General features: G+C 30.8%; 2 protein-coding genes and 1 pseudogene across 2 annotated transcripts; all 3 read right to left on the bottom strand.

The window, feature by feature from the left end:
* Positions 1–666: 666 nt before the first annotated feature.
* LOC107912209 (homeobox-leucine zipper protein HAT4) lies at positions 667–2,438 on the bottom strand. Its single transcript, XM_016840288.2, has 4 exons — positions 2,015–2,438; positions 1,582–1,901; positions 1,407–1,486; positions 667–1,313 (listed from the first exon to the last, which is right to left on the bottom strand). The coding sequence occupies exons 1-4, from the start codon at positions 2,145–2,147 to the stop codon at positions 980–982; spliced, it is 867 nt and encodes a 288-aa protein (XP_016695777.2). The 5' UTR covers positions 2,148–2,438; the 3' UTR covers positions 667–979.
* An 11,892-nt stretch (positions 2,439–14,330) lies between these two features.
* On the bottom strand, positions 14,331–15,489 carry LOC121223611 (uncharacterized). Its single transcript, XM_041105459.1, has 2 exons — positions 14,962–15,489; positions 14,331–14,604 (listed from the first exon to the last, which is right to left on the bottom strand). The coding sequence occupies exons 1-2, from the start codon at positions 15,111–15,113 to the stop codon at positions 14,415–14,417; spliced, it is 342 nt and encodes a 113-aa protein (XP_040961393.1). The 5' UTR covers positions 15,114–15,489; the 3' UTR covers positions 14,331–14,414.
* A 1,117-nt stretch (positions 15,490–16,606) lies between these two features.
* LOC107910919 (DEAD-box ATP-dependent RNA helicase 10-like) lies at positions 16,607–21,057 on the bottom strand (annotated as a pseudogene).
* Positions 21,058–23,019: the final 1,962 nt, after the last annotated feature.

Raw genomic sequence — 23,019 nt, 5'->3', positions numbered from 1 at the left:
TTTACGACGTAATCTCCGTTTATTTTCACATATATAATTTTTGATAAAATATATATAATTTATTAACAATCTTTCAATTATATTATAAATATGTATATATGAAAATATTTTAAAGAATATCAATAAATTTAAAACCCTAGGTCAAAACACACAGATATCGTTAGTATCAATATTGTAGTAAATTTTATGATTGTTGAAATATGATGGAACTGGTGGATGAATCTGGTTGGATAATAATGGGCAGATGCCTTAACTTTTTTTTAATATTTTTTATATTTATGATCTATAATTATATATACACCAATATTCATCGATATTATGGATAATTTTTATGCTGTTCAAGTGCACTGAAACGTATTATTTTCTTATTTATAAGTTTGAAAGAAATTATATATAATTTTAGACATTATATAAAAGAGAACAGAGATATGAAAATATTGGAGAGAGAGAGAGTAAAGATTAGCATTACAATGGAATTGCGTACCCTTATAAGTGGCTTTAGACGTTATTAAAAGGTAATTAGCAGTCAAACAAAATGTTCAAATGGTAGACACATACCCCTAAACTTTAGGATAATTTTCACAATTAATATATTCCAAAACCCTAAATCATAAAAAAGGGAGATTCCTTTTAGTGATATTGCAAAATGGTAATTGGAACACAAGATTTGCGCTAATAAGCTTTGATTGAATTTACACTTTACAACCAAACTGCTTTTTTCCCACCACTCAAATTGAAGGTGGATGATTCAATTAGAGACTCGCTAATTATTAATTTTAACACCAAAAATTAATTAATTAAACTAATTAAAATATGTCAAAAAAAGAAAGACAACAAAAAAGGATTGGATGGATGGGTCTGAATTAATACAAAACATCAAAGACCCAACAAAATCCACATTCTTAACAACCAGACCTAAAAAATCCTTTGAAAAAGGGATTTTGACCGAAATGCCCTTTTGGATAGCTTATAATTACGATCAAGGATGAAGAGCATCGAATGGTCTATGAGGGATGGGAGCAGATGGGGCCCAGGGATTGATCGTTATGTGCCTCTGCTGGTGTGATTGGACTAGTTGATGATGAGATCTTGGATCAACGGCGGATGATGCGGTTTGTGGGACCCCCACCCTCTCGCATGAGGGGCACATGGTAAGAGTAGTGGGTGGGTTCATTTGCATGTAAAACTGTGGGGAGAGTTTGAGTGCTCTCAGTTCCTGAACTTCTTTCTGCAACCGCCGATTTTCCTCCGTCAGATTCTCACAGCATCTTTTTAGAAACTCACAGTCAACCTCTGTTTGCTTAAGCTTAGTCCTGCAATTAAGAAAAACAAAAAATTAATTACAACAGTCCCATGTTTTGTAAATAACCGTGATACCAAAAGGACAAAACTGTAAAATCGCTTACCTAGCCCTTCTGTTTTGGAACCAAACTTCAACTTGTCTTGGTCGTAACCCCAGTTGTTTAGCCAAAGCCAACTTTTGCTTCTGCAGAAAAGATTATATCCATTGTTTAAAAAAAATTCTCGGCAACCAAACAGTAATTTTTCACTTGTTTTTGCTCTAATATTCAAATTACTTACTGGGTTGAGAGTGTTGTGTTCTTTAAAACATTCTTCGAGGATAGCAGATTGATCTTTAGAAAGTCTAAGTTTTTTCCTCGAAGTATCACCGTCTTCTTCGTCACTGATGCCATGAGAAGAAGCTCTTTCGATCTCGAGCTCGTCGCCATTGTTATTACCTTCTCTTTCGCTCCGTTTCCCACTCAGGCTACTCGATATCGTGCTGTTCGGAGATGAAACTCCGGCTTCTTCTTCACAATCGACCGTGGATGGCTGCCTGTTAACGTCAATCCCTTTAAGAAATGATCTAGTCTCGGCCCGTAAAGATTCCGTGTTTGGATCTGCATGCAAAACCCATAGTTTTTTTCACGTTAAAAAATGTTGGAAATTTTAGTCTAAATTCAAAAAGAACAAATTAAAGAAAGTAAAGCTTGTTTGGTTCTCGGGAAAATACCAGAAGGAGAATAGCATTGATTAGCAGAAGATGGAACGAGAGATGGGCTTAGATTTAACTGAAGCAAATGATGATTTTGAGAAGAACTCAAGCTTAGACTTAAGCCCAGATCTTGATCTTTTCCCACCATCATTAATTATTTTCTCTCTGGCCAAACAGAAACTTGGATTCTCTAGTGAGAGAGAGAGAAAGAAAAGAGATTTGAAGGTTTGAGAGTTGAAAAGTGATTGATGAATATGTAAGAGAAGGGGAAAGTGGGGATTATATATAGAAAGCAAAGAACATGAAAGAGTGGGTGGTGTAAGTTCAATCATGATTTGTTGTCCGAAAACCCATTATCTCAATCATGGCTTTTGCTCCCCAAAATAATTTCCACCTCTGCTGGACATTCAAAAAATTATAAAGATACAGATATATGTGATATAAAAATAATAATTTGTTCAAAAAATATATATAAAAATAATGTAAATATATATTTAACAGGATACTAAATATTAATATTTATATAAACATATGGCATACTTATTTTATAATTGTGATGTAATGTTTTTATGTTTTTCCAATCAGCAAAATAAATATAAATGTAAATTATTATTGTGTTAGCATTAGAAATTTAAATATAAGATTCTGTTAAAAAATAAATATACTTTCTAATGGAAATAATTTGTATATATAAATGAAAAATTTTAATCAACAAATATTAAGCCCAATGGTAAAACATATTGTACTTCTAATGAAAATCATGAATCTTGAATATTAACTATTTATACACTATCTTTAAATTAAAAAATTCTTTCAAAAAACTACTTCATTGAAGCCAACAGCCAAAACGAAAACATTGAGTCTTGAGTATCTAAATTTAAGACATATTATACCCATATTTGGGTTTTCAAATCATTCCATGTGTTGTTGCCAAATATGAATTTTAGTTTGATTAGTCGGCTTAGGATGAATTATTCCGGTTCTTGATCCGTTTATACTATAATAATTTGATCCTACTTCGTGATTACTCGAACAACTATTTATATTTATACTTAAAAAATTTAAAAAAAATACTATTGAGAACTTATTATTTACTTTGATACAAAAACAATATCTATCATACAAATTCACCATTTTCATTCAATAACTACTGTTTTATTTTAAAAATATTTTTACAATTTTTTCAATGTGATAATAAAGCCACAATATAATAATAATAATTTTCTAAAATGTAAAGGAAGATTTAGGGTTTGCTTAGTTAATGTACAACCAAACGTGAATTAGCTTCCATTTCATGCAACATTTTTTTAATGCGAGTGGCATTTAGCATGCTTTGTGGACTAGCTATATATTTTAAATATAACCTATCATAGGGCATGGTTCCTGATTATATTTATTCAATTAAATTTAACTGAATTCACCTGTTGAGCTTGAGTAATCGTATTGCATAAAATATTAATTTTTTTTCCGATTGAAAAAAATATTCCTTAGACAAATACAAAAGAAATCACACTTTAAATTCACGTAGGCTATTATAATTTAACAACTATAAATATAGCACCGACTTAGGAGGCTGTTCAAATATTTGTAATATTTGGGATCTAGTTCTAGTCAATTTAGTCATATAATCAGCCACTCTATTTTGTATTCTCGATACATACTTTATATGCACCTTCCACATTCTATATAGAAGGCCATAAATTAATCGTAGTTTCACCATTCTGCTATTTGTCGCTCCGTCAACCAAGAGTGTTTCAACCAGAAGCGTATTATCACACTCGAGTTTCACTTATCTGAAACCTCTCTTCCATACTAAATGCAGACCTTCCAATACAGGCTTAACCTTGATCTTAAAGACAATATCATTACCTAATAGCAAAGCATAAGCACACACAACCATATTGTATTTTAGAAATTATATTCAATACATTATGAATATGAATTATGTGATGCCATGCGTTAAGAAAATCATTTAATCATGCATTAATTGCATGGTAATCAATCACTAATAAGTTTTTGTTAAGACAAACTAAGAAAAGAGAGTCATTTTTATACGAAGACTACTTTCCCTTTCATCTTGATTTAGAATTAAGTAATATAAAAAAATAAATTAAAATTCTCGAAAGAAAAAAAACACATGAAAATAGGAACTAATATTTATTACCATAAAAAATGCTGAATTTTATTTTTATTTTGCCACGAACCCCACACAAGAACAGACCTGAACACCACCACTCTCTCCATGGTCATCATGCCCTCTCAACCAACCGCCTTGATCACACCTCATATCCTGATCCAACGCTCCAGATCGACCCCATTTGTGGGGCCCATGTTTAATCTTCTGATTTTTTTCCCCAATTATATAAGGAAACCATTGATGGGGTTTGGGGCAAAGCATCAAATCATGAGTGGAACCAGACAGGCAGACAAACAGATAAATTACTTATTTATTTTTGGTTGTCAAATGTAGGGCCCACACCAACCCCCTCATCTCTCCCATGCCATTACCACGAGGGATGGCGTCGCTTTCCCCACCTTTTCCATCTATTAAAACAAAAACGCTTTCATTCTATTTTTTAATATATATAATCTTTTTACCAATGCGTTTATTGGAGCGTGTACTACACCTCCGATGATAAAGGAACCTTGGGATTGATTGGATTATTGAAAATATCAATTTCTATAAGCTGTTTTATGTGTTATGAAGTGTTGCTTGTATTAGATTGTTCATAACATGGATTAACCGGAAATCAGTTGAGGTATAAGATTAAAGAATGATTTAAAATTGATTGGATTAGAAATCGGTACGAATTGACAGTTAGAGTCGATTGTTTTTAATTTTTTAATAATTTTGTAATCGAATCGGTCGAACTGATTGGATTGGCTTCAATCTGGTTTTAAAATTATTGTTATTATGTGTTTTTTTTAGGTAAGCTACGCTATTAGTTACTAAACTAATAATAAGTTTTTGTTTTTGTCACTTAAATAAAAAAAAGTTACATTTTGATCATTAAACTATTTGAAAGTTTTCATTTAAGTCACTAAATTATTCAAAAAAAATTATTCAAGTCACTAGGTTGTTGATTTTTTTAAAATTTCGCCAGTAAGCTTCAAGTGAAGATTTGACAATCGGCACAGTAGATTAGTCCATATTGACAAGTAGAAGAACATATTTTTTTTCTAAGTCGATCTGATGTCAGTGTTGGAGATTAAAGAAAAAATTGTGACGTTTAATGTTGTTTCATGAAAAAAGCTTAATTGTAAAAGAAAAGAAAAAATAGAGTTTTCAATTGGTGTAGGCAATGCGAACAGAAAAAGCCATAGAGCATCGATTTTAACAGTCTAGTGACTTAAATAAAAACTTTTAAATAACTTAATGACCCAACAGTAACTTTTTTTTAGTCAAGTGACCAAAACGAAAATATACTCGTAAATTAATGACAAATGATGTGTTTACCCTATTCTTTTACTAATCTAATAACTTTTTTTATTTAAAAACTGTTTATTTAAGTGTAAGAAATAAATATAAAGTAATCACATATTTTAAAAAAGTTAAAAATATTATATTAATCATATTACAACGTAGAAACTAAGATTGGTAAATCCAAGACGAGTCAGTTGGTCGAATTGGTAACGTCTTATACATCAATTTGAAGTAAGACAATAAATTGGTTGATTCGAAATATGTACGTACGAACCGGTTAAACTCGATTAAAGAATTAATTAGATTAAATCATATAATTTTAAATATTTTAAATATTTATGAAATTTTAATTGGATTCACCCATCCCAGTGAATTATCTGAAGGATTCAAAATATTATATTAAATTATATATTTTTAAATATTTATGAAAATTTAATTGATTCACCCATCGTGGTGAATTATCTGACGGATTCAATTAACAAAATTTAAAAAAAAAAAAGAAGAAGAAGAAGAAAGAAACTGTGATAAGAACTAAATCCATTAAAAATACACGATACAAAACTTTCTATAAAATTTGACCTAATACAAAGCGTGATCGTGACGCAAGTAAAAGTGCGTCGGCTAGGAACAATGGCTCAATGGCTGTAATCTAATCGGCTTCAGTGTGAATTATGATCGACGTAACAATAATTGTTTTTGATGAAGAAAAAACAATAATCATTGATTTTCAGATATTCTGATCATGTGCTGCAAGTGAAATAGGCTCAATGGCTCATTGGCTAAGTGAGATGAGCCAAGTCAAGAAGCCAAAAGGCATGGTGAAGCAAGCGTGTGGGAATGGGGGACAAGGAGAGTGGAGTTCACGTGGCAGGGAGTAGGCGTGGGGGAAATGAAGTGATAGCGAAAAAGCAGGATGACAAAACTTGAACTTCTCCCTTAACTCACGTGGACCAACATGTCTTGCCTTCGGAACACGTGCTCTCTGGCCCCACACCATCCCTCGTTTGCCTTCTTACACCCACACGGTCGTGCGTGTCACTTTGTCCCTCCACGCCCCGACAATTCACGCACTCACAATCATTGAAACTTCCTCCTTTCCTTTCCGACCACGCTCCCTATTCCCTCCCTGCATTACACGTTCCCTGATTCAACTTTTAACACCAGTAGCTTGAACTCCACGCGCCATGGCATAAGCTTGGGATTCCTTCCCGGGAACCGTTAATTTTTATCCTATCTGTATCTCAATTGGCCTATCTCAATATCCAGATTTTCATGCAACTTGGTCCGAAGCCAGCAGTATAGCACTATAATCGATGATAATGCAATTACACTAATGCCCTTAAAATGCAATTTAAATGACTTAAAAGCACCTTATCAAATGAGCTAATCATTATTGCTATTATTTTGCAGTCAAATGGTATGCTACTGCCTTTTATAGTTGCATTCATTTTTCTAGAAATATAATAAATTATTATTTCTTAACTTATTTTATTATTAATTCTATTATTTTATGAATATCATTTTAATGAAAGATTATTTTGCATTAGCACTAATTAACATTTTTTAAATGGTTAATGAGATTTTAGGTTCATAGTAAAGTTGAGGTCTTAAATTCAATAAAATAATATGCATGCTATTTTTTTTAATAAAATTACAATCAATTAAAATTATCAAATATCCTTTGTTTACAAATTTAAAGTATTTTTTTGTTTAATTAAAGAGAAAATTAACTGTAATTTTAATTAAAAATCAGCGTAATAATTACCATTAGATTCTTATTAATATTTTTATTAAATAACTATCTTAATTTTAAAGTAACAAATAGGGTGGCATGCTTTTAATCATTGATTGGGGAGACTAAAGATTACATTTTTAAAATATATATTAAATTAAAATGTCACTTTCTCTCTTCCCCCACGGCTGCATTTTAATGGTTTGAAGTGGGCATGCCATCTAAATCATTGGTTAGGAATATGTCATTCAAAGGCTTGGTCCATCCCTTTCTCAACTTGACCATTAAATGGGGCATTCTGAGTACATCATCATCATTCATATATACCTTTTACCAAGCATATTACACAACTATAATGGGAGGAATTAAGATTCACAATAATTTGTACCATTTGGATTTCGATTCGATTTTATAGGATTTCTTTTTTGAATTTCTCTTTAAATTTTATAACTTTATATGTATTAATTGGGTGCTTTTTCATTCTTTTATAAGATTTTATCATATGTGTTTTAAGAAATTTATGAGTTTGATAGGTTTAAAAGGTAAAATGAGAAAATAAAAATATATTATTATTTAATAATAATATATAAAATTCGTTTATTGACATGACAATGAAATATTAAAGGAAAAAAGAAACGAATCTACTCCCTCCGATAACACTGAACTCCCAAACAACATCACACAATCAAACCCCTCATCATCAGATCCTATGAATGGATGATGGATCCGACGGTTGACAATAAATTTTGTGGTGGCCCCACCCAACATGATGTCGGGTTGATGATTGAAGTGTCCCCACTGAAGTTCGTGAAAGCTATCCCCACGTTGTCTTCTGTTTCTAAGGACCCTTAAGTAATGGGACTACTGTGAAGCAGTCCAACGATACGACGTCGTTTGTCTCGAATAAGTTTTGCCTTGGAACCCCTCTGTTAATTCTTTCCTTTGGTCTCTTCTCCTAATCACCATGTGACATGCACATGAAATTGGACCCTCTTGGCCTCGCTTGTTCTATGTCGTAACTATGCATCGCAACCGAACGGATTAGACATAATTTTTCATGGGTTATTATGTGATTAATTAACAGTGTATAACTTTATATATTATTAACATATTATTAAAAATTAAATTAAATGGATTTAACTTTAAAATTTTTTTAACAATGTCTCCTGATCTAAATTATATAATACCTCCTGATCTAAATTATATATAAATTATATATAATCAGTGTTACTTTTATTTATGATTATTTAAATAAAAATATCTAAGAATTCAATTTACCTCTCAAACATCATTCACATAGTAAATGGAATTTTCATTATCCAACAATATATTCTTTTCAAATGCACGAGGGGACCCTTTCAATATGAGTCCATGTGATTTTCACGTGAAGCAGACCCCTTCCTTAAGGTTGTTCTCAATCAAAACAATGTGTCAATGTTGCTATCATTATCTTTTTTTAAAAAAAAGATTGTTCAAATGATTTATTTTTGTGTGGATTAAGTGGTCGGAATTTGAACTCCTACTGTTTGGTCGACCCTTCGGTTTGGATTAGACATTTCAGTTTAGCTTAGTCATGTCATGTCCATTGTCTTCTATCATATATAGAATCTCTGAAATCTTTTTGGTTCTTTGATTTGTTTTGCTAACCAAGAAGCTTGCCATTAGCCCCTCCCTTCCTACGCTATCAATATCCATGTTTAAAGCCAAGGCTCTCATTCATCTCTTGAGATACTAAATTGATTTGTTGATTTATGATAGGAAAAGTATGATAAATTTCTTTATTCTTTATATGGTTTGTATTTTATTTTTTTACTTAAAATTTGAATAAATTAATATTTATATATTAGATAAAAAATAAATTGGTCATTATGTTAAATTTTTTTATCCATTTTTACTATTAAAAATTTATCTTTGTATGTCAAAATGATATACACATAACACACCATGTGCAACTGTCTATTTATTCTGACAGTAACATCAGTTTTAAAAAGTAGAACTTGATAAATTTTTATTAGAAAAGCTCAATTTGCTCTTTAATCTAATATAATGGATTAATTTGTATATTTTTTGAGTAAAAGGGGAAAAAATACTATCTGACTCTTACTACAAAGGACTTCAAGATATTTTTACCCTTATCATATTATATTTGTCAAACATCAAATTTTGAGTTAAACTTTCAACACATTGGGTATGAACTTTAATGAGAAATTTTTTTCTCTTGATTCTAAAAAGTGTTCGAACGATAATATTCTCAATAAAAAATACTCTATATGATACAAGACGTCGGTTCAAGTCCAACTATAACCAATGTGCATAGTTTAACTTTTTTTTTTATATATTTCATGAAGTGTTATTGTCTTTTTAAATATTTACGCTCTAAGCAAAACCGAAAGAGTATTCACACTCCAAGCAAAATTGAAGGATAAAACTAACCATCATTAATGCACATGGTTCACCATTTTAAACATTTTATGAGTTCTCATTCTATAATTTTAGGCACTCAAATTTTTGATAAAATCAAAAAGAAATCCATAAAAAATAATATCAGAGGTGTATTCGAAGTGGTAGCACTAACTATTATTGTATATCGGCAACAACGTTGCTTAGTTAATTTTTTATCTTTTCAAAACATAAAATATGTTGTTTCGTACGATAGTTGTAAGTGATTATTATTTCATTGCATTAAACCCTCGAGTTTCCACGGGAGGTTGCGCCGCCCTTATTACCCCCTCACGTGAAATCCACATGGCGCACGAACTTTCATGCAACCGACGGACAGCAAAGCACACGTGTTTCGCGTTAACCCACACGTGCACTTTGGGTCTTAGTTTTTAACCTCCCATTTCTCCATTTGCTGGATCTCGGTCAATAGTCAAACCTAAATCATTTGCCTCCTGGTTTCGTTTATTATTTTTTTAAATACTTCTTTACCGGCTTTACCGGCGACCAGAAGTACGAACTCCTCTCACCCATCCGATGATCTGGAAACCGAATCCCAGCCGTCGATTTATCTGATCACTCACACGTGCATGTGAAACCCTTAAGAAAGTGGTTTAGCCAGCTTTTGCTTTCGTTCCAGTTAGTGGGTCCCACATGTCGGTTAATTTGACCGGGTGAGTTGGTCACCATGTGATTTTAACGGCTCAATAAATAATCTGGAAAAATTTTTCAGTTAATCGATGTTAAAACTCCGAGTTGGAATGCACATGTATGTGTTAAAAGACAATACAGATTAAGCAAAATTACATGTTTATCCTCTTGTCGACAATTTTAAAATAAACTCACGGGCGGGGTTGAGGGCAATCCTTGGAATTTCGAAGAATCTTAGAATGGTTTGGAGGGGTTTTGTGTGAGAAAAGCATGTTTGGTTGGAGTACTTGCAATATAAATAAATGGGGATGACAAAAAGAGCATGATGGCACATGAGAGTCCAATCATTTAAAAATAATAGTAGGTCTATTTTTGTATATTACACATCAATCTTTTTTTATATATTTATTTTTTAAAATTATTTTATTTATTAATGAAGTGCTTCCTTAATAATTAGGAATTTAGGATTTGTAGACCCATTTTTGCGGATGAAACTTTTTTAAATAAATTTTAAGTGAATGAAGGAGGGAATGTGAGAAAGTAAGTAAATGTGGTTAACTGTGATGGATGAAAGTAAATAACTTTTCTATTTTATAATAATAGTTTTGAATTATTTAATTTTATAAATTCATGTTTTTCTAACTCGTAATATTAATTTAATAAAAACATTAAATATATTAATTGGATGTAAAAAACTCTATAATTAATAATAGTTTATAAAAACGACAGTTATATGTACTTAACTAATTATTTAACCTTAACTTCCAACTATGAAACTGATGTCCATCATAGAATTATAAGACGGTAATGTGAATCCTGTCAACTTGAAATTTTAATGCAAAAAGCTTGTCAACAATCCCTTTCTTTTTTAATATATTTAAAATCGAGGATGTTTCCTAAGGGGTTGGAATAAAATACTAATTTTGAGAATATAATCTTTAACCGGGTAATCAAGCTGATCTGAGTTGGAGTTTTTGGACTCTACATTTTATTCAAATTATGATTTGAGCTCTAATTTTATTAAGTTTATTTATTAATTTTTATATTTAAATTCTAACTTAGTGCTTTTGCGTATAAATTTTTTCATAAAAATAAATTATTAATTTACTGGTATCATTTATATCTATTTTATGATCTATATTTGAGATTCGTGATTTCCTCTTTTTAACAATATTGTCTTTAATGTTTAAACTTGTATTTCCTATTGAAAATGCAACGTACCTTACTATTGTACCTAACCATTGTTTGTAATAAGCTATCAATTTTATTAACATCACAAAATAATAACAATAAACATAAATACTTCTAAATATAAAGATGAGCATATAAAAGGCAATAAATCGCCACTAATAAGTTGAGCTTTAGTTCGGATGGCATCGACATTCTTGTTAATGCAAAAAAATGTGAGTTTGAGTGTGCTTAAACGTGTTTTATTTTCCTATTTAAAGGTAGACCTATTCATGATGAGACAATGTTCTTACAATAATGATTAATTTCTTGTGTCCAATATAGACCTATTCATTGGTCGGGTCATGTGCCTAAGCTTGAAAGTTCATCCAAAATTTGGAAGGATTTGGAAAAAATATTACGCCCGAAATATGGGCTGAACATTTTTTTACGTTTACAATATTTTATATTATGTTATTTTATATATTGTATAATTTATAAAAAATAAAAAATATATAAAACTATTAGATGTTAAATAAAATAAAAATATATTTAATTTTTTAAAAAATAATATAGACAGACCTAGATAGACTTTGACAAAATTTTATACCCATATTTTAAGCTAGACCAAATTTAGACAAACACAAAATGTGTTAATATCATACGTATGCACGCCTATTAGCCCTTCTAATCCAATATGAGAAGATTTTTCATATCAATGCTTCATAAATGCCTACAATAAAAAATAGAAATCATAAGCATAAAATTTGAAGACAAGCATATAATTCATGCATTTAAAAATAATATATAATAAATAATAAAACGTAAAATTTGAAGCAAATAGTAATAACATATATGTAATATGTACGAAATTAAAATTAAAACATAATTTAAATTGTGAGTAAAAATAAATTCAAAGAGATAAATACATCTGATTAAGAATATTAAATGCGCTTCAATTGATTATAATAATACATTTTTTTATATCATGTCAAAAAGTTATCATATTGGTAAATAGAAAATAAGTTGCAAAGAAAAAGGAAAAAAATTGAAGTTATTTATTAAGAAAATCAAAACATAAAAAAAAAGTAACAGACCTATAAAATAAATACAAATATTTTTATACGAAAAAAGTTAAAAAGTGATTAAGAAACCACTATATATGTAAAATTAATATTAAAAAATAAATATTGTAAAAAAGAAGCAAAAGGGCACTAGAAACTGTGGCTAAATTAAACCAAAAGGGCCAAAGAACCAATCCATGAAGATTTTTCTTTTTAAAACCAGTAAAGCAAATAGGGAATATCTGAACTTAATGTGAACTAAACCTAACATTGAGATCAAGGGTTTTTTTTGCCATTACAACAGTTGCTAAATCAACTACGCATGCAATATTTTTAGTTAGAAACTGCAATTACAACTTCTATATTTTTCTGCAGGCTTGAATTGGAACACAGACAAAAATAAAAACCAAAATAATGGACCAGCTATTTCAAAAGAACAAAGATTAATGCTTGTGGCATCCTTTTTATCATATATGCATTTCTTACATTTCCTTATCCATAAGGAGATAATATGAATTGGATGTAAAACAAAGGTTAAACCTCCAGCTTTACAAAATAAATCATTTTAACCATTTAAAATTTTTTGCCTCTTGTAGCATTTAAACTTGAGTCGTTTGTCAAATCACCCTAAAATAGATAAAAAAGTTTACGATTGTTAAGTTTACTCATGTGACATACACGTGGATTGCCACGTGGATGCATTAGCAAAGTTAACAACTGTTACCTTTTCCATCCATGTTTGGAATGATTTGATAAACGATCCAAGTTCAAAGGTTAAAAGAGGTTAAAAATTAAATAAAGGGCTGAAATGACCTTTTTATAAAGTTGAAGGGCCAAATAAGTCATTACCCTGGATAAAAAAAATTATACTATCCTCAAATACAACTTAGTCGGAAATCGGGAGAACGTAAACGGAGATATAAATAACATGACAAGCAGGCGATTATATTTTATCTTTAACTCTGTTGGAGGACTAGCCTTTGCTGGTTAGATATCTTCCTACATCGTCACTGTCATCTCTGCCCCTCCTCCTTGTGCCTCTCATTTCTTTGAGTTTCTGCGGAGATGTTCAAAATTTAATGATTGGGAAAACAATGTGTCATCCCAATAAATGAGTTTACGAAAAAGCTTCGAAATAAAAAAAAGAAAAAAAAAGCAAAATACTATAAAACAAGAAATACTAACCAATTGGTGAATCCTTTACAAGGGAGACATTCTGCATACGATTTAAGTAACTCTTTGGGACGAAATAAAATAAGTATGAAACATGAAAATAGTGCTTTCAATCCTGGTTATATTCAAATCAAAAATGAAAATATAGTTAGTGTTTTCAATCCTGGTTATATTCAAATCAAAAATGAAAATATAGACAAAACTAAAAGGAACTTAGATTACCGTCTGTGTTTTTCTTCTGGAATCTGCGACTTCTTCATAGTATTGCATGACTTCGTCCTCTAAAGCAGGACACTCGGGTAACTTTATTGTCTGGAATACAGAAAACAAAAAAAAAGGTTACTGTGCTGGACAGGCTGCTCATCAACTAACATTCTGTAAACAAGTTTAGCAAATGTGGCATACCCAGCTCATACTGATTCACTAGTGAGATAGCAAGATCAGATCTTCCAGTACGAGCTGTTCTACCCACTTGATGGATGTGTACCTACATAAAAATTAGCAAAAAACACAGGCAGCAGTAGCTCTCTTATCTTTTAAAGACCAGATCATTTTGTAGAGTAACAGAATGCATGTTTTTTCAGGGTATGAAATATGTAAAGGCCAACCTTCGGGTTTGTGGGGATATCATAATTAACAGCTCTATGAGCCCATTTTTGCCCGGCCCACTATAGATAATAAAACCAATATAAAAATATTATTATTATTAACGTCTATAGTTACAAGCTAAAAAATAATACAGACCAAACCAACGTGGCCCAACTTGTTTTAACCTAAATTACTCAAACATTTATCCCTGGCCCAAAGCACAACGCAGCCCAAAATGTAAAACAGTAGATCAGAAAACCCTAGGTAGTACCCAGCTCCCAGCGCCGCAATCAGCCCCTGGCCTCGCATGTGCGCCAATACCACTCTCGTGCCCCCGTACATCTCCAGCTGGACTCCTCCGCACCCGTACCTGCAAGAAAGACACAGCAAACGCAACGGACGGAAAAATAGCACAGAAATTGAGCGAAAAATGGTAATAGCAGAGAGAAAAAGAAAAACTAAATAGGGGTTTTGGTATTTCTTTTTGGCTATATCAAAGCCATTACAAAATTCTTGTAAGGGGGGGGGGGGGAAGAAAAAAACAACACACATATTGTATTAGAAAAATCAATACAAAAAATAAAAAAGGTGATTTTTTTGAATCGCTCTCTTGCTTCTTCCGTTTTCTTTTTCCTTTTTTCTTTTTCGGTTTTCTTTTCGGTTTTGGTTTTGATTCATTTTTGAATAAAAGAATGAAGAACAAAGATTAAAAGGGGAGGGAAGTTACCTTGTGGTCGGGTCCTTGCCCTCTCCGTCGTCATCGGAGTGCGGGCTAGGTCCGAAGAGTCCTTGAATGGACGATACACAGAGCGGCGCATGCAGGAGGAGATGGTTTAGGTTTTTTAGTTTGATTTGTGAATGGAGACGGCTGAATAGCATTTAGGGTTTTTTTTAAGGTTTTATAACAGTTCTAAAACGGCGCCGTTTAGAGTCTGTCACAATGACTCCAAAACGACACCGTTTAATGGCCATACCTGATGACCCGACCCGAGCGTGGCCAGACCCGCGCGTTTTGGGTCTCAGAGGGAATATTTGCGCCATTAATCCCCCTGATTTGTTTCGTTGTTTTGATCCAATTTCCCTTTATTTTATAAATTTGCCCCGCCTTTTTGATGTTGTCTCGTTTTGGCCCATACTGCTGCTATGCGTTTTGAAGGATGGAGAATATGTCCCAACTAGTCCCCCACGTTATTCACGTGCTTCATTTTGCCCCTAAACTCTGTTTTATTTTCGTTTTCTCTTTCTGGCTTTGTTTTAAATTTAGTTTAATCCCTATTTACTCAATTAAATTGTTTAAGCTTTATTTATTAATTTATTTAGCTACTTGTTATCTTGTAATTTTTATAGAATTCTAAAAACTCAATACTTTTTTTCATGTATTTTTATATACTATTTAGTTTAAGTCATTTATTTTATATGTTATTTTAAAATTAGTTTATTTTATTTTATTTTATTTAAAATTTCCCGTGTATATATATAACTTTTTAAACACTATTTCATCATACATCTTGTTTATTTTAATTTTTTTGTATATTTTATTATGTATACTATTATTTGTATTAAGATTATTATTTAATATATGATACTTATTTGGACTAATGCGTATTCTTTAGTATGTTACTTATTTTGATTTTCATCCTATGAACATTTACTTTAAAATTTATTTGTGTTACCGTTTCGTATAATATTCATTTTGATTTTATTTTAATCTATTTTAAATTTTTCATATTAATCATTTATTTCGAAATTATGTATAATTTATTATTTATACGTTGATGATTCCAAATTTCTTTTCTTTCATGCTATTCATTCTTTAATTTATGTTACGGTGCTTGGTATTTCTTTTAAAATCGACTATTAACTCATTTATCTTTTGTATGTCGACGTAAATATTTATATGTGATGTGAGATTAGTGCCTTTATGTGTATGACATTGTTTATTGGTATTTATCGATTGTTTATGTTCATTAACATATATTGTGGTTTATGAATTATCCTTTCGCGTTGTATATTATTATTCAATCGTTTTTTCAAAAGATTACGTCTAATGTCGTTTAAGTATCAAAATTGTTTTATTCAAAAAACTTTCCAAATAAAGCAAATACTCGACATTTGGAATCTTCGAAAATTGAGCCCTAACGTATTGGGTTATAATTCTCTTCGTTGAATCTAAATAATCGAGAATATGTTTTAATCAAAACGCATAAATAGAGGCTCATTCTCGAGAATTTGACGCATTGTGTCCTAACGCATTGGATATGACATGTTATTTTCTCGAGACGAGAATTTTTTTTTTAAAATAAAGGCAATGTTCGGTATTTGAGAATTTGGTGAAATCGAACCCTAACTTATTGGGTTTTGTTTTCTTTCATTTAACCCAAATAATCGGACATCCTTCTCAAAGTGCATAGGTTTTAAAAGTCAAGAGATAAATTTAATTTTGAGGATTTAAAATGTTGCACTCTGACTTACTAAGTGTGATGATTTATTTCAAGATAAAATGACATCCTTTCAAAATAAAAGGATCGTGTTTAAAATCTTTTCAAAATTTCGACATTAAGACATTAAACAATTAATTCGGTACCAATTTTGGGCGTCACGAGGGTGCTAACCCTTCCTCGTGCGTAACCGACTCCCAAACCTGTTTTCTCAAAATTCGCAGACCTGGAATTATTTTCAAAGTGATCCGATCACACCTTAATAAAATATCGGTGGCGACTCTCATTTTCATTTTAAAAGTCGATCCCCGTTTTTCAATTTTAAAAATGGTTTCGACAACAACCATATCCACAGATGGAATGTCAAGTCCTCTACCAGCCACATCAGTGCAGACAAGTACGTTATACTGCCCAGACTTGAACTTATTCAAGGATTCTAGCCTATTTGCCTATAAATACGTCGGCAAAATGCACAAGTTATAATTGCACTCCCCAATTGTAGAGCAGAAACATAAATCAAAATATCACCACACGGGAAAGATACCTGAGTCATTTGACCACTAATGAAGACTGCCTTTACATTACGATCCTGAAGAAGCAAAGACAAAAGGCGAGTTTGATCACATGTTCAAGTGAAAACCATAGATGTACATCCTGACATCTGAATCAAAATATAAACATGAAAGCAATCCTGTAATCACAACAAAATAAAATATATAAAAAAAAACCACTTAGATATCTAGTAACAAGAAAAGCAACAATACACAGATCTTTCATGCTTCATCCGTTTACAGTACTAACTGAAAAGATTATCATCCACGAAGCATGACTGGATTATCATGACTGGATTATAATCTAGTTCCAGCTACAAAAATTAAATTCCTTATTCAACCACGAAGCATGAACACTTGTACTTACTGTCAAAGATTGCCGGGCCTAGCTTATATGATGACCTATGTTTTGCTCAAACTGGGTTCTGGTGCTAATATTAGTATTTAACATGCCAGTTTCCAGGAAGTGAAGACAACTGAATACAGCTATCTATTAAGGGTCCAAAAAGGTAAAGGGTGTCAAATTTAGTTGTTCAAACTGTGGCACTAAGATGTAAAAGTTTTAAGGTATGAAAATTGAATCACACAAATCATGGATCCAGTTGCTGCCTTCACTGTAGGATAAGTAGCCTAGCAGGTTCCAGAAAGTTTCTCTTGCACACCAACCAGGGGTCACAAGGTGTGCTAAACCTATGACACATTCACTACCATTGATTCAACTGAAGTGATTCTACAGTATTTTCATATTACTTTAACAAACACAATGACGATTACTACTAAACTCAAGTGCATCTAGTATCACATGGACCAAAAAGTTTCCTCGATCTTTTTCAGTAACTTGATCTCTCTCGAAGATAGAATTTCAGCACAAAACCATCATGAAAATCATCTCACAGGTCTGATGATCCATATCATAGTTCACATCTTTGAAGAAGAAATTTAATGCTAAAAAGATTCAGGAACCTTGTTCTTTGCAGCTACGAACCGAAAATGTTGCTTCAACGTGTCAACAGTAGAATATTTTTGCGCAGCTTCAATCTAAAATGGAAACAGAAAAACTGAAAGTCTTTAAAACATTAAAATTAGAATAAGGAGATTGCAGAAAATTTTTGCTTAAATAGCATCATCAACCTTCACAGGGTTTCTCAGACATGCCCTTTGCAGCTTCTTCACCTATAAAATCAATAAAGATTGTAGTCAAACATTAACTAAAATAAAACCATTCATAATGTAAAAATCAGGTCAAACTGTGAAAATACCGTTCCCTGATGGCAGATTAAATAAGGCAACATGAGGGTAGAAAAACATTCATATCCACATGATCAAAGCCATGATATTTTTTGGGTCCTAATAAGAAAACATATGCATACAAGTACAACAGTAAGAAAGAGCAACCAATGCACTACTTCCTTCTTTTTTGCAAAATTATTAACTCACAATAACCAAGATCAAACTAGCCTCTGATTACAAGGTTCAGCTATACAGATCTTGAATGTATTTTTGCTTATAGTTTCTAACCCACATCCAATTTGAAACAGAAAATGGTATATGAACATGCTTCTTAAGAATACATAAAATATATGTTTCCCAAACACACCTTTTTGGGTCTTGGTTGCATAAAACAAATGTTATCACAAGGAATAAGACTCAAAATGGTATATGGACATATTTCTTAAAGAATACTTAAAATATTCGCTTTCCCCCGCATACCTTGTTGGTCATGGTTGCAGAAAACAAATATGGGTGCCAAGAACAACAAAATATCATGAAGTGGTTTCTCAAAATCCTCATTCAGCAACTTATCTGCCTCATCTAAGACCAGTCAAATACATGCACATATTATTTCAACAATATATGCATATCAAACAGTCAACAAGAAATGCAAGTTACAAGATAGGTATTTTATTACTCCTTTACTCCAATTATATCAACCAACAACTCTTATATGGAGGCATTGACTCTAGTTTAAAGTGCCATGTAAGACATTAGCATTCATATCATGAAGGTGAAAAGTTATTTAACAGAACCAATAAGACATATACAATAGATTTATTATAAGCTAAAATAAAAAAGACAAAAGGTTGCCTCAAGAAAAAGGTTGGAAAAAGAATAACAAATCTTTCACAAAATAAGACTCGGTCATTTTAAACTAAAATACGACCACAATTACTGAATAGAAAGGGAATTTAAAAGATAGAAGGAGGAAGAAGTAGAAGAAATTCTTACCAAGTATTTTAGCATGCTAAGAGAAAAACCTTTAGTATTGGTTAGGTGATCCATGAGGCGTCCAGGAGTTCCAACCTACAGGACGAAGATTAAATTTCAATCATTAAAAAAAACGATTCAGATGCATTCTTTGTCCTAAGGTACCTCTTTCCTCATCATTGTCTATGTGCATCCTAAAAATTGATAGCTACTAAGAGCAGAAGGATACTAACATTTTTCTCTTTGGGTATTACTTTCACCTTTAACGAAGCTTACTAAGAGTACGAAAATATCATATAAACTCTAGATATAGTTTTTCCATCAAAGTGAACACCAAGGCACATGATGTTAACTAAATAAACTCACAGAAATACCAAAACCTAAGGTACATAGCCCTCTCCGCAATTCTTAGCAAGTAAATCATAAAGAAACTAGATATCACTGCTAACCTAGATGACATCAGTACCATACAAGGGATATTCATTCATATAGTGTGGTGAACCAGTATATCAAGATTAAGGAAGAGGATCGTGACAGCCATAGATCAAGCATAAACATAACAGATGCCATGTAGCATAATCTCTGTCACTACATCTTAGAAAATAAACAACTTAGAGAAGGAGGCATAAACAACTCAACACACTAGTATTGCAATCAATTTTTATCTATCTAACTGTTATCCGCATCTTTATGATAGCAACCAAGTCTTATACCACAGGTCAACTTAACCTAGATTCTTCAAGCTCAAATTACTTGAAGTTCTAGATAATATGACAGGGGGAGAACAAATGAACTTACAATAATGTGCGGCTGCTTCCCGAGGGCAATTTGTTGTTGCATGAGGTCCACCCCTCCAACAAGCTTTCAAAATTAAGAACCAAAATTTAAGCAATCCAAATAAATTGATTTATGATAAGAAAAAATTAAGAAGCCAAAATTTTCAAAGTCAGCAAACAACTCTGCGGTACTTTAGACATGTAAAGTATAAACTAAAAACAACTCAAGCATGAAATTTCATTTCTATTAGACAGAAAAAAAAAAGTAACTATCTTGCTAACAGTGTGGTATATTTTGGCGGGAAACTTACAACAGCACATTTTAGGCCAAACCCGGATCCCCGGATCCTAAAGCTTGAAATTGTTCAGCATTGCAAGCTCCCTGCAATAACAAATATGATTAAACCAAACAAGATCCAACAAGAAAAAGAAAATTCTTTTTTGATAACGAAATTAAGCAACTTGTTTGATAGCAGACCGTGTTTGGGAAAGCACCAAAGCAAAAAATACAGGTGCACATTTATATCCTTGTTTCGAATGGCATTCCAAAAGCGCATGGAGTATGGGAAGAGTAAACGCCGCCGTTCTACCGGTACCGTTTGGGAAAGCCCAATCAAATCATTCCCTTCAATACAAAAATCCACACAAATCTTTTAAACACAAAACAAAAGAATTGAATCAAACAAATTACTAAAGATAGTTTTTTAAGAAGGCGGGAGAACCTCCAAGACCGTGGGGCATGGCGTCTGCTTGGATTTTGGTAGGAGTTCTCCAACTTATTTCGTCGCAGGCTTCCACTAATTCCTCGCATAAAGCTAACACTTTGAACGTCTTTATTTCTTCCTTCAGCCATCTTTGTTTCAGACAGAGTTTCAAAAAGCGGTGGGGTAGCTTTAAAAAAACAATTCTGGTTCTCAACAAATTAAACAGCAGAAAGATAAATGTTAGAAAAAATATATTAAAAATAATATTGTAATAAAAATATTTATAAAATGTTTTAATAAAATCAAAGAAAAAATTAGAAAAAGTTTAAATATATTAAAATTAGTAATTTTAAGTTAAATTCTTAAAAAAAAATTTAATGATAATTTAACGTGCCACATGAGTTTACCATTATACCGTTAACGGAAATTAACGGTTAAATATATAAAATGTTACAATACGATAACGTAAGTGACTAAAACGTAATATCTCAGACATAAATGGCTAAAATTTAAGCCGAGACAAATAAAAATAATTATTTTAATAGTTTATCCGATAATATTTTATCCCTTTTAGTATTTATTACAACATTCCTTACTTTTTTTTTACTATAATTGAAATGTTAAAAATTATGCTAGTCGGACTTAGATATAAATATTAGTTGATACTAAGGAAGCATTGGATCCAGTTATGTGTATTTAAGCTAGATTCTTGTACTTGACTAGGTTGTCTGTTGGGGATAAAGTTGCTTGTCTGTATTTAAGTTCTAATTGAAATTTTTTAATTATTAATTAAAAGTTAAAAACTCAATTAAAATTGAAATTATTTGAATTAAGTATTGAAACATTTAAATTCGAATAATGGGAGCTTTTAAATTTCTCCAACTAAAGTTTTTTTGTCCGCAATGATTGATTTGGCCATCTCCTTACGCGCGTGCTTCTTTTTCGTAGGGATAAAATCAATTCAAGGCAACCCATAATCGTCCTTTATATCAACATCACATATATTATTTATTTAAATTAAATACAGAAAACTTTAATTTAAATATATAATATGATATACAAATAGAGTCAGGTATAATAAATTATTTAAAAATAAATATTAAAAAAAGAGATAATGACAATTTTTTAAAAATTATTTGTAAAATAAAAAATATATTATTAATATATCACATATTAATATTATTTGATATACTAATCATGCATTTTTATTTTACAATAAACTTTAAAAAATTATTATATATTTTTAAAGTATATTAATATATCTTTATAAAATACTTGTTAATTCCTAATTTTTCTCGTGAAATCTAAAAGATTTTATTAATATTATACCAAATGTATTTTTCAACTGTATAAATATAACGTGGAGGATTTATTTAAAAGTTCACATCTACCCACATTAAAATACTTTTTCTGTTGACGAGGTAGCTGTGTTTTTAATTCAAACAAAAAGTTTTAGAATTTAATAATTATCAAATGAAAAATATTGATATATGGTTAAAAGTTCCAATAAATAAAGTTAGGTTGATGATAAATATATATAGAGTATAATAAAATAATTAAAAAGAATTGACCAAAAAAATAATTAAAAAGAAATATATAAAAAAATAAAATACGTGTTTGTTAGTATTTTAAATACTCATCCTTCTCAAATTTGATATTATTCCGCGTTTAGTTAATTATCTTTAGACAAAAAAATTAAAAATTAAAGGTTAGTAACCTTCAAGTTTTTATATTCTCGGTGTATTTGGAATTTAGCCTTTATATTTTTTTTTTAAAAATAAACTTTTTATTTTTCTAATTTAAAAATCTACATTTAATGGTTAAAATTGTTAAATTTATAAAAGTGATATTAAAAAAAAACTATTCACTTGATAATCATGTCATAAAAATAGAATTATAGTGAACTTGAATTTGACAAAAAAATTCAACAAGATTAACAATTCTTTAAATTTATGTTAATAAAATATTTAAATTAAGATGGAAATTCAACTTTGACATTTTTATATAATTAAAAGGTAGATGAATAGAATTGAAAATTAACAATTATTATCATTAATGTAAAAGAAATTAAGAACAGGTGTGAAAGAAGAAAACCCTTTTATATATTGCAG

This window comes from Gossypium hirsutum, chromosome D11 (genome assembly GCF_007990345.1).
Source record: "Gossypium hirsutum isolate 1008001.06 chromosome D11, Gossypium_hirsutum_v2.1, whole genome shotgun sequence".
Lineage (NCBI taxonomy): Eukaryota > Viridiplantae > Streptophyta > Magnoliopsida > Malvales > Malvaceae > Gossypium > Gossypium hirsutum.
Note: the sequence above shows the minus strand (reverse complement) of the source record. Positions and strands in the feature narration are given on the sequence as shown.